The following is an 18,547-nucleotide window of genomic DNA, read 5'->3' on the forward strand; positions in this document are numbered from 1 at the left end:
GTGTCCCCAAATGCAGTCGCAAAAAACATCAAACGCTACGATGAAACTGGCTCACATGAGGACCGCCCCAGGAAAGGGAGACCAAGAGTCACCTCTGCTGCTGAGGATAAATTCATCCAAGTCACCAGCCTCAGAAATCACAAGTTAACAGCACCTCAGATTAGAGCCCAAATAAATGCCACACAGAGTTCCAGTAGCAGACACATCTCTACATCAACTGTTCAGAGGAGACTGTGCAAATCAGGCCTTTATGGTCAAATAGCTGCTAAGACTAAGAAAAGGTAACACGCAGAAGAGATTTGTTTGGGCCAAGAAACCCAAGGAGTGGACATTAGACCCGTGGAAATCTGTGCTTTGGTCTGATGAGTCCAAATTTGAGATCTTTGGTTCCTTTGGTCTTTGTGTCATGCATAAAACGTGAATGGATGGTCTCTACATGTATGGTTCCCACTGTGAAGAGTGGAGCTGTGATGGTGTGGGGGTGCTTTGCTGGTGACACTGTTGGGGATTTATTCAAAACTGACAGCACACTGAACCAGCATGGGTCCTGCAGCATCCTGCAGCGACATGCCAACCCATCGTTTATTTTTCATCAGGACAATGACCCCTATTTGACCAAGAAGGAGAGTGATGGAGTGCCACCCCAGATAGCCTGGCCTCCACAGTCACCTGACCTAAACCCAATGGAGATGGTTTGGGATGAGATGGACTGCAGAGTGAAGGCAAAAGGGCCAATGAGTGCTCTGCATCTCTAGGAACTCCTTCAGGAATGCTGGAAAACAATTTCAGGTGACGACCTCATGAAGCTCATCGAGAGAATGCCAAGAGTGTGCAAAGGAGTAATCAAAGCAAAGAGTGGCTACTTTGAAGAATCTAAAATATAAAACATGTTTTGAGTTATTTCACACTTTTGTCTTTACTACATAATTCCATATGTGTTCTTTCATAGTGTTGGTGCCTTCAGAGAGAATCTACAATGTAAATATTCATGAAAATAAAGAAAAACGATTAAAAGTGAGGGTGTTTCCAAACTTTTGACTGGTAGTGTACTCTGGATGGCATTACACTGTGAGGAATCTTGTTTTGACCAGGATACATCCTCAAATGTGCATATTAAATAAATATGGATATACTTCTTGTATCTTGTCTTGTCTCTCTCACCTCATCCCCTACTGGTTCTCCCCTCCCTGAGCCCAGTTTTACCTGAGGTTTCTTCCTGTTAAAAGGGAGTTTTTCCTCCCCACTGTCATCAAGTGCTTGGTCAAAGGTGGTCATCTGATTGTTCTCTGTATTATTATCATAATATAAAGCAGCTTGAGGCAGCTGTTGTTGTGCTTCACCCCTAAATACATAAAAGCGAAATGAAGTAAAACTGAACTGCTGTCACTGATGACAGACTACTTGATTCAAAGTGTAACTCTATTGCCAAAGGGTGCCAGCAGCAACATTTCAGTGCAATAGTTGTAACATAGCAGCATAAATCAAATATAGACACAAAAGTAACTTAGGTAGTGTTTTCCTGGGAATTTTAATTAAAAATATCTATTTAATGCTTTAGGTAAAAATAACAAAATTAAGTGGAACTGTTTACACATTCACCTAACAAGCCAAAGGTCCCTGATTCAAGACTCTTATCTTAAATGGCCTTCTCTGTATTAAAAACTGATGCTATCACTTACAGTCCAATTTCTTGGTAGTGACTTTCTAATCTTGGGCTTACAGATCATGCTCCTTGTCCTTCTGCTATTGTATTCTTTTCTTGTAGTCTGTTACTCTTTTTTTTCACTGCCATGGAAGCTCTTTGGAAAGCCATGGATTTTCTGCCTTCTTCTTTGTACACAATTGTTGCAGTTTCTTAAGTTGAATTTTGTCCTGCTTTCTGTTCCTGCAGGCTTCTCTTTTCCAATGTTATTAACACTTTCCCCACTACAGCTAGAAGTAAATGTATTTCCTTATATAGAAAAATGGGGATGTGGCGACCGTGGCTCAGGGGGTTGGGAAGCGTATCTGCAACTGGAAAGTTGCCGGTTCGATCCCTGGGCTCTCTGTCCTGGTCATTGTGTCCTTGGGCAAGACACTTTACCCTACCGCCTACTGGTGTTGGCCAGAGGGGCCGATGGCGCGATATGGCAGTCTGCCCCAGGGCAGCTGTGGCTACAACAGTAGCTTGCCTCCACCAGTGTGTGAATGTGAGAGTGAATAAATAATGGCACTGTAAAGCACTTTGGGTGCCTTGAAAAGCGCTATATGAAATCCAATCCATTATTATTATTATGCAGATGGTCAGCAAACTGCACAAGCCTAGTGGTTCAGAATGATTCTGATTTACTTCCATGTGCACCGTCATAAGAACAAAATAGGCTGGTGCGCATAATTCATTAAAAACTGGCGGTAATCTTGCTTACATAATTGTTTTTTGTGCAGGATAATAAGGTTTCTATGCACATATAGTAAATATACAGTAAATGAGGGCCATTGTGCTTTGCTGGTGGCTGGCACAACTCCCTTTTTAGGTACTAAACAGTCATTGAGGCTGACATGGTTACACTTAGACTGGGCCTGTCTCGTTGTTGTGAGTATTTGGGAATGCAAACGCATGGCATTGCAATATTATTGATATTGTAATATGACATAAATATTTATATGGGTATTATCACAGAAAACATGACATGACATAGTCCCACCTCTAAGTCTCAGGCCATGGAGTGGAGTGCCCACTCCATGTTTGACAGACAGTGAAGTGGATGCTGTACCAGTCTGTTGTAGCGAAAAGAGAGCAGAGTATGAAAGTTTTCAGTTTTAGTGTACCCTCATCTATGGCCACAAGCTGTGGGTAGTGAATGAGATCGAGGACATGAGTGACAGAAATGAGCTTCCTCTGAAAGGTGGCGGGGGCGCTCCCTTGGAAATAGGGTGAGGAGATAGGTCACTCGGGTGCAGCTCAGAGTAGAGCTGCTACTCCTCCACATCAACATTAGCGAGTTGAGGTAGTGTGGGCATCTGATAAGGATGCCTCCTGAGTGAGGCAATTTGGATATGTCCAACTGGATGGAGGCCTCAGGGCAGACTCAGGGCATGCTGGAGATTATGTCTTTCGGCTGGCCTGGAAATGCCTTGGTGTCCCCCCAGAAGAGCTGGAAGAGATGGCTGGGGAAAGGGGTTCCAAGGCATCTCTACTTAGACTGCTGTGCCTGTGACCCAGATCTGGATAGAAGAGGTGTGGATGGAATGTTTCAATGCAAAGTTCTTCAGTTTGTTAGTCAGGGGGGCATCGTGCATGTTTCCTGTGCCTAATGTTGGAACAATGGCACCAGTGCCAGTTCATTGGCACCATTGCTCCAAAATGGTGCCAATGAACACCTGGGACAAATGACCCCTTAAACACTTATAGTAATATTAAATCTTAGCAAAATCAGTAATTCCAAAATAAAAGACATTTAGTAGTTTTGGTGGTGGAGTTGACAAGAGGCGTAAATAGGTCAAATAAAACAGCAGAGTAACAATTATAACGGCTGCACTGGACGCCTGCATGAATATGGGATGACCGTGGCTCAGGGGATTGGGAAGCTCATCTGTAACCGGAAGGTTGCCAGTTCGATCCCCCAGCTCTCTCTGTCCTGGTCGTTGTGTCCTTGGGCAAGACACGTTACCCTACCGTCTACTGGTGTTGGCCAGAGGGGCCGATAGCGCGATATGGCAGCCTCGCTTCTGTCAGTCTGCCCCAGGGCAACTGTGGCTACAACTGTGGCTTGTGAATGTGAGAGTGAATGAATATATAAATGCAATCTGATGTGTGCAATATGATCAGATGTTATTTAGTGGCTATTGGCGAGTTAGCCAGATAAACATAATTGAAAATGCTAATGCAAGACTGACTGCACATTCATGTATGGACTTGCTGCAGTTATTTCGGTCTCAGTGTGCATTTTGGCTGATGAATGAAAACATCATTAAATATTTTGAGGCTGGATATGCAAATAGAAGTCCATGGGCAAAAATGCAGGAAGACATAAACCTTAAAATGTAAGCACAGATATGGTATACAGATAGTGTTTCACCTATCCGGTCATAAAAAAGCTCCATCCATAAATCCATCAGGTTTTATTAGATACCCAAAAGCAAAAGGTATGTCAGACTAAGGGCTGTGTCTTGATAGCAGAGAGCAATGGGAGAGCTGCTGGGTTTGGCTGAAAATGGTCTCTTCCTGTTTTTACTCAGAGACGATAAAGTCATAAAAAGGTTGGTCTTGTCGGTTCCTTCCTACACACACGCCAACAAACACACACACACACACACACACACACACACACACACACACACACACACATACACCTTCTCTTTCTTTCTTTCCCACATTTTACAATTCGTCAACACTACCTTTCTATTAACTATTAATTCCTTGTTCTCTATTCTCCCTTTCGGTCCCTCCTTTAGATTTTTCCTTGTTCCAGTCTCCCGGGTCTTTCCTATGTACTCCGCCCTCTGTCTGCAGCTCTTTTCTGAGGAGTTTCCTCTCTGAAGTCTTCCCCACCCTCTCCTTTTTTTCCTTCTGGCATGGTTTTCTCTCCACATCAGGCACTTTGTCTTTGTGCCATTTTTATAGATTCTACATTTTCTTCAGCTCTACCTTAATAATCATTTTTACTATCTACGTGTTAATGACTCCTTAATATTCATCTTCTTCTCTTTCTTGACTTTCCTACATGAATTTCTTCCTCCCGTCTCTGTGCAAGTAAGCAGCTATTAGCCTCTTATTTTCCCACCTCTCTAACTTGAGGTGCCCCAGTTTCTGTCCTTCCCTCTGCCTTCATCTCGCCCACACGGACGTCTTCTGTTTTCCCTAAATTCATCTCCCCTTGATCTCTTCCTCTCTCTCCTGGTTGCTAACACAGTGTCACTAAGTCTTACAAAGTTGTTGACGTTTTAGTTCTCATCAGCAACAGCAAACTATTTTAAAGCTCGCTGAGCTACATTTGGATGTAAATATGCTTTTCTTTCCAGTCCCATTGACATGGAAGCTACGATAGCAAAGAGTGTCACATCTCATTTTAACCCTCTGAGAACAAGTGGGCCAGAAAAATGAAACCAGAAAGCAAATAACAAAAACTGCAGTTCCCCTGATGGTCACTAGAGGCAAGGCTGGCTCCCAAATATTTCAATATGTGCATTTTACTGGAAATAACCTACCTCAAACACTCCCTCTTGTTCATACTGTTAATGCTTTACCCTTGGACTAATGCCATGAAAAACACAAATTTATTCAAAGACGATGCTAAAAGAAGAGAATGTCTACATTTAATGGAGTCACTCTGTGCTCCTTACCTGAGCTGTCCCAGGTTGTAGTGCCTTGTCTCGCCATCTGTGGAGCGTGTGACGCACACAGAGTAGCACGGCTGAAGCTGCCGCAGTTCCAGCAGGACGATGGCCAGGTAGTGGATGAAGAGGAGAGCGTCCACAAGCGACACAGCGTACTGCACGATACCTTGGTAGTTCTCGTCCTATCAACAGTAAGGATTTTTGGGCATCGTTTGTGACCGATTTACTCAAAATATGTACAGTAAACACAAATCTAATAAAGTATCTGCACAGTAAATATGTCCCAACACAGTTCCAAGCACAGAATATGCCTAAAATAGCCTTCCAGGCATAAACACATGTGAGACTAGATGTAGAGCATATAAATATTTAGCAGTGTTTCAAAGGACAGCTGAAACGCCATCCTTTGAAAGTGTGTATTCCTACAGGGACTTACAAGGAAATTATGGCTCACAGAGTAAACACACAGCACTGGGAAATCAAATATCTGTGTTTTAGCTGTTTGTGGCTTTGTTGAGCTTCTGATGGCATTAAAAATGAATGTGACTGCAGTAACTCATGCTACTGAAACCTTTGTTTCTGTGTGTATGTGTGTGTAGTACTCGTTGAATTTTCATTCACACGTACAGTCGCAGTGAATACATTTCATGACTCTTATCCCCTCTCTTAGCTCACCTGTGAGTCGAGTATCCTGACTCCATAGAAGAGCCAATAGGAGATCACAAAGAGCAGAACCAGTACAGCAAGTAGTGCCCGGAATACATAGACCCTTGGGAGCCCTGCCCGCGCTGGCCTGAAGAAGAGCGCCCAGACAGCCAGCAGCAGTATGAGCAGTTTGAAGGCCACAGAGATGAAGAGGCCCTCGCAGGCCGTCCCGCAGCTCTGCAGCTTGTCTGGCCAGAGGATATGGGGTAGCACCAGAAAGGCCAGCGGCGTGAGGAACACCAGCAGGCCTAAGATTATTGCCAGGGTCCGGGTGAAGTAACGGCGGCAGTCGAGCCCCACACTGTCCTCCAGATCCTTTGTGATGCGAACGATGTCCTCCTGAGAGAGGCTGTGCTCCGAGGTGCCCGTGACGGCTGTGGTGGTCTCGCCCCAGTTGTCATCCTGTGAAAATAGGGAGGAAACCAAAAGAGGATTTCAGACAGCTGGTCCATCTCAGTTCCCTTATTTCATCATCAATCACATCTTGATCTTCGGTGGACCACAAATTCAATCCCGTCAGCTGTCATAAAGGACATTCCAGTGTCCTATTTCAGTTCATCGCTCGCAGGAGCAGGAACCCCTGAGGGGGCTTCTGACAGACAGACATGCCATTTTATTGGAAATAATCACCGTAACAATATAATAGTGTAATACAAACAAACTTTTATACGCTCCAGATTCACCATCATGTGAACAGCACTGGATATTATAGAACAATTCATGATTTGTTGGAAAGATCTTTTACAACTTCTGTAAATCACACACTCTGGTTCTATTACTACAGTTTCTGGCCTGAAACTCTAAACACACATTTGCTGCAGCAGAAGAACAATTTAAAATACAATTGTCAAAGGTCATTCCAAAAAAAAAAAAACAACTTGTGCGCCAGATTCTTCCCACAGTCCAAAGACTGACTGTAATCACTGTAAGATGTTGGAAAATGGTTAAAAGGTGTCTTGCAGTGAGTGGTCAATAAGATGCATTCCATTTCTAGTAAACATTGGATGGTACTTGCCCTCTGAAGCCATTCCTATTCACAGTATTTATTTAAGGAAAAAAAAGGATGGATTGATGGATGGATGGTTTTCCCTTGTGTTTGAGCCACTTCCCTTTAGCCTAACATGCACTTGTAGATGGATGTCACCTGTTACTGCATTCTAAAATGATTTTTCACCTTTGACTGAAGTATCAGCTGAAAGGAAAGAGAGACTCTTTCCAAGCATGTGAGAAAGAAAGGACTAAAAAGGGGAAGTGGAAAAAGCTAACAGCACAAGCTGCCAACTGGGCTACACGCTGACGTCTGGGCTGGACTGCATCCGCAGATAATGATGGTCAGCAGCGTCGGGGCAGAGCTGCTAGAATAACAAAGATAAGAACTCTTTACGTTGTAGTCATAACAGGCCTCTAACGTGACCCTGCGAGCTGCTGAGTTCCGCCTCTAAAAGCAAAAAAAGGGTAGATGATGAACTGCCATCAGCTATAAGAAATTCAGTAACAGATTTACCCACCAATCAGCCAGAAATGCTGCACCTAATGTGCAATATAATGCATATTTCGGGTTCATATCAATAACATGTGCATGAGACTTGTAGAGATGGGGGAGACACATTATGAACAATTCCACTGAGGAGGTTGAAAGGATGATGCTGCTGCACGGGAACAGAAAGCATCCAACTGGCCTCAGGGTGAAAACTTTGCAGTTAATCTGCATACTCAAGTATTAATAAGATAATTCCACTACAACACCATGTCTACACCCACATACAAGCCAAGATGATGAGAGAAAAAGACAAAAAGGTTTCACCAGCACCTTTCAGACGAATGGGAAAATGGACTGGTTCTTATATAGCGCTTTAAACAGCAAGGGCAGCATCATCATAGGATCAGGCTGGTCTAGAACTGTCTTAATATCACCAAACAAGCCTGATATTTTATTCTAGCCAAAGGTTTTTGGACATTTGCCTTCACACGTGCACGTTGGAAAAGAGTTGGGAGCGTGAAATTGTCCAAAATGTCTTGGTATGCTGACGCATTAAGAGGTCCTTTCATTGGAACTAAAGGGGCAAGCCCAACTCCTGAAAAACAACCCCACAGCATTAACAAAGCTTTAAAAATGATGCATGAGGTATATTTTTAGTAGCACCGACACTCACCGGGGACGACCCAGGTACCTGTTTTTACTGGTCTCTCTCTGAAGAGCTTCAACACTGAAAGCAGTCTCAAGATGGTCTGACCTTTGACCTGCTACAATCATAAAAATGGACTAATATGATGCATTCCCATGATGCATTGAGTATTTCTTCTTCAGTCACCTTTCTCACTCACTATGTGTTCATAGACCTCTCTGCACCGAATCATACTTGTTATTAATCTCTGTCTCTCCTCCACAGCATGTCTTTATCCTGTCTTCCTTCTCTCTCCCCAACCGTCACAGCAGATGGCCCCGCCCCTCCCTGAGCCTGGCTTTGCTGGAGGTTTCTTCCTGTTAAAAGGGAGTTTTTCATTACCACTGTCGCCAAAGTGCTTGCTCATAGGGGGTCATATGATTGTTGGGTTTTTCTCTGTATGTATTATTGTAGGGTCTACCTTACAATATAAAGCGCCTTGAGGCAACTGTTGTTGAGATTTGGTGCTGTATAAATAAATTGAATTGAATATGATAAACAACTAAATGTAAGACTTATGAACATGTGTAGCCTGACAATGGATGTATTTTTATATCTAACAAAGTGGAAAAAGTCCTTCTTCTCCACTGAATTTCACATCAGATATTCCCAAAAACCGCAGAATGCTACTACTGGAACAACTGTTTACTATAGCACACACAGATGAACTCTGTACATCAGTTTAGCTGATTAAACCTAAGAGCTAACGGAGATTAACAGACTATAGCAAAGCACAAAGCAAACGCACAACCATTAATAAAACAAGCTTTAGTCCACTCAACAGTTGCAGCCACTTCATTAATAATGAAAGAGACGGACTGGAGAGCCCTCAGCTTCTCCACGGAGGCTTATGCAACAGGTCTTTAATTCACATGAAGCAATTATCCCCAGCTGAGATCTAAAGTTAGCTAAAGTCATTATTTTGTCTTTGCACTGGCAGATATCAGCAGAGACTGACAACCGGTGTAACTGGACAGGGGCTTTACATCACACGTCATCAGTTTTTCCCCTAAAGTATGGAAAAAATGTGCTATATGAACTTCCCATGCTTAGTCTACTATTACAGCCAATGTTAAACTGCTGCTGCTCAGATTAAGATAGATGTACAGCATCACAGGAGATAAGTGAAGGCTGCTTTAATTTTGAAATGTTCCAGTGTCTGAATGAGAAAACTTACAACAACTGACCCGCTGACCCATGCTGAGCCGAGTACAGAGCATCTGATTCTTGTCTGGTCGCTCTCTAAGTCAAGCCAAGCATGCCGTGTGCGTGTTTGTGAGGAAGTGAATCGATAGGCATTAGCTGTAAGGAAGAGTGCCTCTCTAACCACAGCGTACTTCAACAACACCCAGGGGGAATCATGAATCACAGCTTCTCAAGCCTCATGGCTGTTGTACACTCATCGCTCGTTGCCCTTGCCTCGAGCCCCTGAATCTCACACAGCATAAATTACTCCATCAAGAACTCTATCATCACATACCCCCAAAACAGAAAAGGAAAAACAGATGTCCACTGACGTGTTTCCACTTTTCTTCGTGGTCTCATAGACAAAAATCATTAAACTGTTAAATCGGCAAAACTCAGTCGGCTCACTGCTCCTAAAATTTGGAGCTGGATTTTTGCTGGATGCCTATTACCATACCTGGGCTTTCCCTCTGCCAGCGTGACTAAAAATAGACATCAGTGACCCACATTTCATCATGGGATTAACCAATCACCACAGGCTGATCTGGTTCAGTACCGGCAGCCTCGCAGGAGGCCCAGACCCATTCATCATATGAAAATAGGTGAAACAGAGAGGAAAAGTGAGAAGAGAAAGGGAACAAAGAGGCAGGAAGAAAAGGGCAGGAGCATGACAGAAATGTTCAACAATAGGAAAGCCAATTAAACGAGGAAAGGGACTGATCCAGAGGGGCAGGCAAAGCAAGGCCAGTTCAAGGGCCAGACGGCGAGACCAACAAATCTTCCATTCGTGACTACATACACACACGGCAGCTGAACACTTGTCAGGTCTGCTCTTGTCCTACATCTGCAGTGATTTGTTGGATGCAGACTGGGTGACAAACATCTGAAATGACGTGTCTGCACATACTAGCGAGTAGGGCTGGGCGATATGGCCTAAAATTCATATCGCGATATAATTTGAAGCATGTGCGATAACGATATATATCACGATATATTCTTTTCTTCTGTATAACGTATTTTCCAAACTATAAGGCACACTTAAAATCCTTTAATTTTCTCAAAAATCGAGAGTGTGCCTTATGTATGAATTCTGGTTGTGCTCACTGACCTTGAACCGATTTTGGCGTGCAGAAATCTGTTAAAAAATGTTTTAGTACAACTTTGGTAAGCCTGCTGAGGGACTGCTTGATGGATTGTCAGAGCATTACGGCTGCCGTAGTGAGGAGTAATCTGGGTCCAAAACTCCATCCCCTTCAGGTCCCAAAGTCAAACGAACACTGAGAGTTAAAAACAGTCTAAATTCTTTCATCTTTAATTAAATCATCAGCGTTGCTGCTTTATCGGGTGTAACAATTAAGTTTAACATCCATGCATCCATGAAAACAGAATTTATTAAATTTAACGGAGTTAGAAGTTAACAGGAAGTTAGCTCGCTAGTTTATACCTAAACATTTCATACCATGTTCTGACAGAGATTTTTGAAACTAATTAAAACGTACAGCTCTGCTACCACTTCCAACATAAGTGAAGACAGAAAACTAAACAGCAGTGGCGTTTGCAGGGTTACCGAAGTTGGACTACCTGGTATATAATGTTGTGCTACGTGATTGCTAGCGACACAGCTATGTTAGCATAACATTAGCACAGTGAAGCTGGAGGATGAACGTCGACTTTTTTTCCACTCGATAAAAGTTAACGTGAGGGATTCTGGTGGTCAGGGACAAATGCAATTGCATAGCAGGATGCTATACACAGGCCAAACTTCAGTCAGGAGAACATAATTTACTGATGATAATGGTTGTAGCCGCTGTGATACTTTCTACCAAAACAGGCGCAGCTTGATGACATCATCAACATGCGATATCGCGATATAGTCAAAATCTCTATCGTTGGCCAAATCTATATCGTTTCTATCGTATATCGTTTATATCGCCCACCCCTACTAGCGAGCAGAGGAAAAGATGCCAGGGAAGAACTCCAGGCTGCAACTTTACAAATATAATATAAACCACACATTCCTGAACTGTCAGTAACAGTTTCTCAACTGTGCAGCCAAAATGCAGCAACCTTAAACTTAATGATAAGAAGCACATGGTAGAATTTTGAACCGTGATTGGGAGATTTTAACATACTCTAGAAAAAGAGAAGATTTTTTATTTCCAGCCAATCAAAACTAGGTGTTTTCCACCAATAGACTATTTAATTATTATTTTTTGTTTATGTGTGACCACTGCCCTTGCTCCATCCATTCAACGTCTACTGTGCCACTCATCAGGATCTGGGAGTTAAGCTGAAGTGTCCAGACCACACTCTTCCCAGCCACCACCTCCAACTATTCCAGGAGGAAACTGAAGCTTTTATAGGCCGGCACAGAAACTGATTCTTTTCAGTGTGTCTTGGGTTTTTTCGTCACAGAACACAGCTCACGGTGATAGGTTAAGATCAGAAAGTAGACGTCTCGTTCTTCATGCTCAGCTCTAATTACCACAACTAATCAGAACAGTGCACTCAAATTAATCTCCCACTTCACTCTTCCCCTGCTTAACTCCGATACTTTAACTCATCAACTTCAGGCAGCAACTCATTCCTAACCCAAAGTCAGCAATCTGCCCTTCGTCAGCCAAGAACCTTTGTCTTTGGTAATGAAAAAAATCAAAAATCAAAAAAATCACTAACAAAATTGTGACAGAGAAGTTACACGTTTACATTCTCTCTGTCACGACAATGAGATCCAGAATGAGATCTAATGATAACTCAGTATCAAAAACAGAGGTACTTCAGCAACCTCCAACAAAGCACAAATCTTTCACCCAGCAAACAATGTAGTGGAGACATCACAATCAGCTGAGTAGCGACACTATGGAAAGCACGGCAGGTGCAGCAGGTGCAATTTTTATATTGAAAGCATTTCTTTGAAAAGAGAAATTTATCGGTGAGACAGCAAACTAAGTGTTGCAACACGATACCGTATCTGCTGAGCTTTAAACACATCCAGAGAGGCTGATCTGAGCTGCACACGAGCCCTTGTTTGGATGCATTGTATTGCATTACTGAACTGCTTTGCTCAAAAGGCCTCTGGGGTGTTTTTGATGTGAAATTGTGTGACAGTTCCAGCTGTTTTTGCCAAAGTAGTGGCCCTGGGTGAGACAGCAACCCATTTCTGCTGTATAAGTGGGAGAAACCAACACATTTTGCACCTGCAGAAATTCTTTACAAGTGAAATAACTGCCATAAGCTTTCAACTCAGCCTGCCAGCTCGCTAATAACCTAAACCCTGAGCTGCCTTCCCTTTTTCTGCTGAGAAACACAAGTAGTGGAGTAGTTAAGAAATGATTAGAGTGATAACAGAGCAAAACAGACTCAGAAGGCTCCATGTGTGTTTGACACAGGTATGTTTGTATCTATAGCGCGCCGGCATGCCGTGTCAGCCAGGAGACTTTTACAAAGCTTTCACTTGAGTATTTTCTGCCTTCTAGGTCCACCAGAGTATAAATAACAGCTATTGTTTCTCACAGTAACTCAAATGTTCACTAAAAGCCTGTTTTCTGTTCAGCTCTAAGTGGGCAGCAAACAAAGCCCCTCACTCAAGGCAGGAACAAGTGCACTCTACTTACTCCTGGGAGGCAAGGTGTGTGTGTCTGTGTGTGTGTGTAAAATATAGCATCAAGCTGCCCCAAAGAGCTCTTCACAGCAATTTAAAACCTCCTTTGTTTAAAGTGCGGACAGCGTGTGCGGCTGCCAACAACTTGTCTGGACAAGGAAGCAAAGCACTTAAAAAAGTTTCTTTGGCTAATTCGCGGGATAGAGGAGGGAGTGTTAGACAACGGGAGACTGACAGCTGAGCGGCACATGAAAAAGAGCCAAACTGCTGTATGATTAACAGGATTATACACAATGTCAGGTAATCATGAGGGGGTAGTTGTAGAGTGGATGCAGAAACATGATTCATAGAGTCCTATCCCCACCTCAAAAGCCACAGTGTCAATCATTTAGCTTCAGATCAAGATTCTAGTACTTGGCAGCCAAAAATAAGGCTTTTAACAACTACCTTCACCTGCTCGTCTGCATGAAAGGTTAACAATGGCAACTGTTTTCAGCAAAAAAGCTCTAAATACCCGCTGTACATTTACCCCTCCATCCCATTGCACATAGCACCAAACAACCAGACAAAGCTAGCTGATAAACACAATGAAGGATTTGTCAGATGAAAAGCCACATATTGCGCTCAGGAGTTAGTGGAGAGCAGAAACAGATATCAGAAACAATCAGAGTCCAAATGAATGGTAGAACTGCTCTGAAATGCCTGCATATGTTTGTCATACCTGACATGAAGAGATAACTAAGCTTTCCTTATGCTACCAGTGAAAAACTGAGATAGGAATTTCCTATAATAGGAAAAATAACTAGTCAGGTTTTGCCACTTATTTATCTAGTTGGAAAAAGTGCCAACTGAATGAGCCTCTTGAACAGTCTCAAGTCTCAGATTCATCGAGTCAGCTCGTTTTTACTTTGGTTTTTTTCTCACTTTGATCCCTCTTCTTCTTCTTTGCCTCCTCTGCTAGCAGAGCTATATTTTCTGTCAGGTAGACTTCCAACAGTTGCTGTGGTTGTTCCAGCATCCACCATCTCAGCTGCCTGAGGAGGAAACCCAGCATAGCTGCACTCTTTCTGCTTTGGTTTAGCTATCGAACAAAAAAAACTCATTTCCTACTTGGTGGCACATAGAACTGCTCAGTGAAAGCAAAGATTATAGAGAGTCAAAATAAATGCCAAGCGTGCTACAGCTCAATAGCCATTAGATTGTACAAATGTTTTTAAATGTAAAAATAGCTTTTTAGATGTTTAAAAGGAATATGTATTATTAATATTTAGATTACCAACATAGAAGACAGTCCATCTTCCTGCTGACAGCAAAGTGAGAGAAGAAAGAAAAACATGAACGGTGTCAGATGAGTGACGATAAACACTAGTGTTGTTTCCACATCAGCTGCATTTACAATCATCCTGTGGTGCAGCTGTCTTCGATGTTAAAGCAGAACAACACACCAAATACAAGCCTGCTATACCGTGAAGTACACGTTCCACCTGACTGGACGTGTGTCCGGACTCATGCAAATGATTGCATTAGGAAATAAAGCCACACTGAGGATGAAAAGCAAACACCGCTTGCTAAAAACAACAGAGCGTCGTCTCTGGTGAGTCGGGGAGACCTGTCAGCCTTACCTGGCTTGGTTTAGTTCCTGCTCCACAGCTGGTCACTGGAGTCGAGTTAGTATTAGAACCTTCTTCTAATGTGGTGACAATAACTTCTTTAATTTCTTCCGGAGCCTCACAAACCTCCAGCACCTGCAATACGTCCCCCGCCTCCAACACTGCTGGTGTCTGCATCTTGAAATCCTCACCTACCAAACCTAACCTTGTCCCGTTACTCAGTTACTGCTCTTTGTTCCCCTCATCCATCTCAGACTGCTACTGTGTGTATGTGACCTCCCTGACTCTCGCCCGATCTGCAGCCCAGCCCTTCGCTTTATCCGTCTTTATATAGAAATCTCTCCCATGGTGCCTCAGGAGGTATTGTATGGGACTGTGTGCTCACTTGCCACATAATGTAAGGGGCTTTATTGAGGAAGACAGAGAGTGAGGGACCGCAAGGAGTAGGAGAGAGGAAGAGAAGCTGGAGAGTGGGGGAGAGAGGAGACAATCGCTTGGGCTGTCCTGACAGCACCAGGGATGGAGGGGGGATAAAAAGGATTGATGGGTAGAGAAAGAAGGGAAGAGAGGAGCAGAAAGAGGAGTAGCTGAGCACAATAAACAAATATCTGAGCCTACTGATGACGGCAAACAAATAGCCCAACAATTAGATGCCAATGCCATCCACCCAAAGATATGTTTCTCCCACTCCAACTTCTTCCTCCCTCTTTCCCTCAAGGCGTCCTCTCTCATCCTCCTCATTCTCTGCTCATCTCTTGCCTCAGCACCACTCTCCGTCTATTGCTTCTGACCCAGTGAGCACTGTGGTGTCACCGAGCTGCCACTGGCATGTGTGTCAATGTGTGAGAGAGTGCATGTGCACAAAGTAAAACAAAACGAGTTTATCCAACCGACTGATGGCGTGTCTTAAAAATAAAGGTCGGGTTAGATTCTAAATATTTTTGAATGCACAAATAAAAAGATGAACAACTCTTAATAAAACATGTTTTGTATGCCAAAAAAAATCCGACTCATTCCTCTTGTCTGTTGTGCAAATGCGAATATTCACTGGGGCAACACATGTGTATTAATATACAGCTGAAAATACTGACAACGCTTCCTCCTGCTTCAGTAACTCTGAATACACTTAGCTGCCTTTGAGCTATTAAATAGAGTATATATACAGTATATATGAAATTTAGAGATAAAGCTAATGACTAAAGAATGACGTGTGTGTCTCTCAGAATGACGCTTGTGCTGTACTTTGGCTCTCTTGCACAAAAATGCTACAAAATGCAGTTCCTCAAAAGGCCACTTGAGGCTGGCTCTAAAAGTGAGCGATTCCCCATAGACCTCAATGCTAAGACACCCAAGTACCCATTTATGCAGTGTGGTACAACAGATCAGTCACACTAGTATATTTTGTTTTAGGCCTGTTTTCTACTTATGAACATTAGCATCCCAAAAGGAGCCCAGAGAGCACTTCTGACTGACTAGAAACAGCCTGTTAGGAGCATACTGCTTAGCCACAGTCTGATGTGACTCAGTTTTAAAAACACTCATACTGCAATGACTTTTTGACAATGATACACAATGTGTCATCATACTACAGCTTAAAAAAGATCATCCTTAAAATAAAGAATACAAAAGCTAATCTAAAGCAATAGCAAATCAGGCAACAACAAGTTTGCATGTTTAATCAAAGTTCACCTCTCTGTGCTATTAAACTTCCCCAAATAGAACCATGGACCTAAGCATCCTAGAAGAAGAAGAAGAATCCTGTCCACTCACTAAAGGCATAAAAACCACCAAAACACCTCAAAAATCATCTTCCAAATCTACAGCAGAAGAGCATGTCTTTCCCTTTCTCTTTCCCCACCCATGCAGCTCACAACAAGCACAGACGCACACACACAAAGCTCTGGGATAACCATGAAGCTTTGTGGGATTCTCTCTCACAGGACACGGAGCCAGGTGGCACTCACCACAGAGTAGGGGTCCAAAACACCAGCCCAAGCACTCCGCCTGTTCCAGGAACCTGACATGGTTTAGAGTCTGTGGCAGTGAAGCTACCTGCGCTGTTCTTTGTGCCACTCTCACCATGCTAAAGCTCGAGCTGGGGAACAGCTGAGATCATAAAGCAGCTGCTTTTAATTTGACCGAATAAACCAGGCTGCAGGGAGGGTGAGCAAAAGGTGAAAGAGCGGGAGGTGGAGGAGCAAGTTGTGGATTCTGACGGAAGGTGATGAAGAAGGGACGCATGCAACTTCAAAGAACTTGCTACATCGAGAGAGGCGCATAAGGAACCCTAGAGGAAAGCATTATAAGGTGGTTACTCGGCTAAAAGTGTGTAAGGTATGAAGGGTGTGCAAAGATGTGAGGTTCTTTCCCCTGACCTGCACATAAACATGTAAAATGATATCCAGCTCCATGTGCTCTCTCCATTAGCTTTGAAAGGAAGGCGCTAATTCTCAAAGAATGCTTTACGGTTTAAACATATCACATTTCTTCTGTTTGACACCTCATACAATGCAGCTCCGCAGCACTCTCCTAAGCTGCACAGCTGCCATGCTACACTGACCTCAGCTACTCCAATCCACCACTTACTGCATACTACACAGTCCAATATCCAGTCATGTGCAGCAATAACAGCAGCATAAACTGACACAATTTGTCACACAAGCAAAACATGATCGCGTCCAGTGTCATTTCACAAAGCATTTCCCATCGACACTGTATGACGCCGCACTTCGCCACCTGAAGATTTCAATGCACTTGGATAAAGTTGGACTGTATTTGCCGCATTCACACGAAAACATACAGCCTGAGGCTCTGGCCTTGCTCCTCGAGAGTGTTCGTGTCAGGTATATCGCCCCACCCTGGTGATATAAAAGCGGGGCTAAATCAGTTTGATATCTGGATCCAGTATCAGTCTGCGAGTGACTCAGAAAAAGACAACAAAAAAACTAGACTGGTTACCTCTGCCAATCAGGGCTTTCGTACTGTTTTAGTGTGTCATTCCTTCTGGGTTAGGGTATTCAGGGTCAACTTAACCATTTCTTTATTGGAAGCTGACAAAAAGCCTTATAAGTTAAAAAAACTACAAGCGTGGCGTGTATTGTCAGCATACAGATGGTACCATATAAAGACCTCTGACCTCTCCCCAAAGGGCAATAGTTTGATTTGAAGTGCAAAGTGATAATAATGCTCTATAGAGTTAAAACTATGCTTCCTATTGCCATTGGCAACAAATGATATATGGAAACTCTAACTATCACGTTACTTTGGACCTCTGACCTCCTCTTCAAGGTCAAATCTTTAAAATTATGCTTTAAATTCTACTGCCTTTGTTTGTATTGGCATCATTTAGAAAATGATCCTGGTGTATGGACATTCTAAATATTATATTATTATTTGCATCCAAATATTATGCCACATTTGACCTCTGACCTCCCCTCTTTCAAGTTGTCCCCAATATCGGTTATATCTTATAAAGCGAATGTGCTGGCTAGTTAGTGATAAATAAACTGCAGCATAATATTATAATAAGCTCAGGTTATTTACAAATCAGTACTTTATTACCCATTACCTATACATGCATAATGTCCATGTAATCACAGTAAACGTGTTGAATATACCCAAAATACAATAAAGGGTCAGCAGTTTGGTGGCGATCCATGCTTTCCACCACAACAACTCGTGCTTGTTTGTTGTTTGACTTCCTCTTATGACTCTCTCTCTCATTGGAAAGCTTTTCTGCACTAACAGTGACACCTGTGTCACACCTCCTCCACTCTGTGTACACCCAAGGAAACTGAGAGCAAAGACAGGAGAAAGAACTGTAAACAACAGCAAAGACTCTCACACTAAGCTCAAATAAAACAAGTGTATATAAACTGAGTGAGTAACATGAACAAAAACACATATCATCCCTCCGCCTGCTTAAAACTCCAGTTATGCTTTCCAAATCACTTCTGTGTAAACCT

The 18,547-nt window shown here is 42.9% G+C and overlaps 1 protein-coding gene across 4 annotated transcripts in view; it reads right to left on the minus strand.

Annotated features, from left to right (window-relative positions):
• LOC100690803 (vang-like protein 1) overlaps positions 1-18,547 on the minus strand; it is a 59,607-nt gene that overhangs the window by 13,944 nt on the left and 27,116 nt on the right. For all 4 annotated transcript variants that reach the window (XM_013268959.3, XM_003440933.5, XM_013268960.3 and 1 more), the window contains 2 exons: positions 5,992-6,423; positions 5,323-5,498 (listed from right to left, as the gene is read on the minus strand). In XM_013268959.3, coding sequence (XP_013124413.1) covers positions 5,323-5,498; positions 5,992-6,423 — 608 coding nt within the window. The remainder of the gene's footprint in view (positions 1-5,322; positions 5,499-5,991; positions 6,424-18,547) is intronic.

Source organism: Oreochromis niloticus, linkage group LG23, assembly GCF_001858045.2.
Source record: "Oreochromis niloticus isolate F11D_XX linkage group LG23, O_niloticus_UMD_NMBU, whole genome shotgun sequence".
Classification (NCBI taxonomy): Eukaryota; Metazoa; Chordata; class Actinopteri; order Cichliformes; family Cichlidae; genus Oreochromis; species Oreochromis niloticus.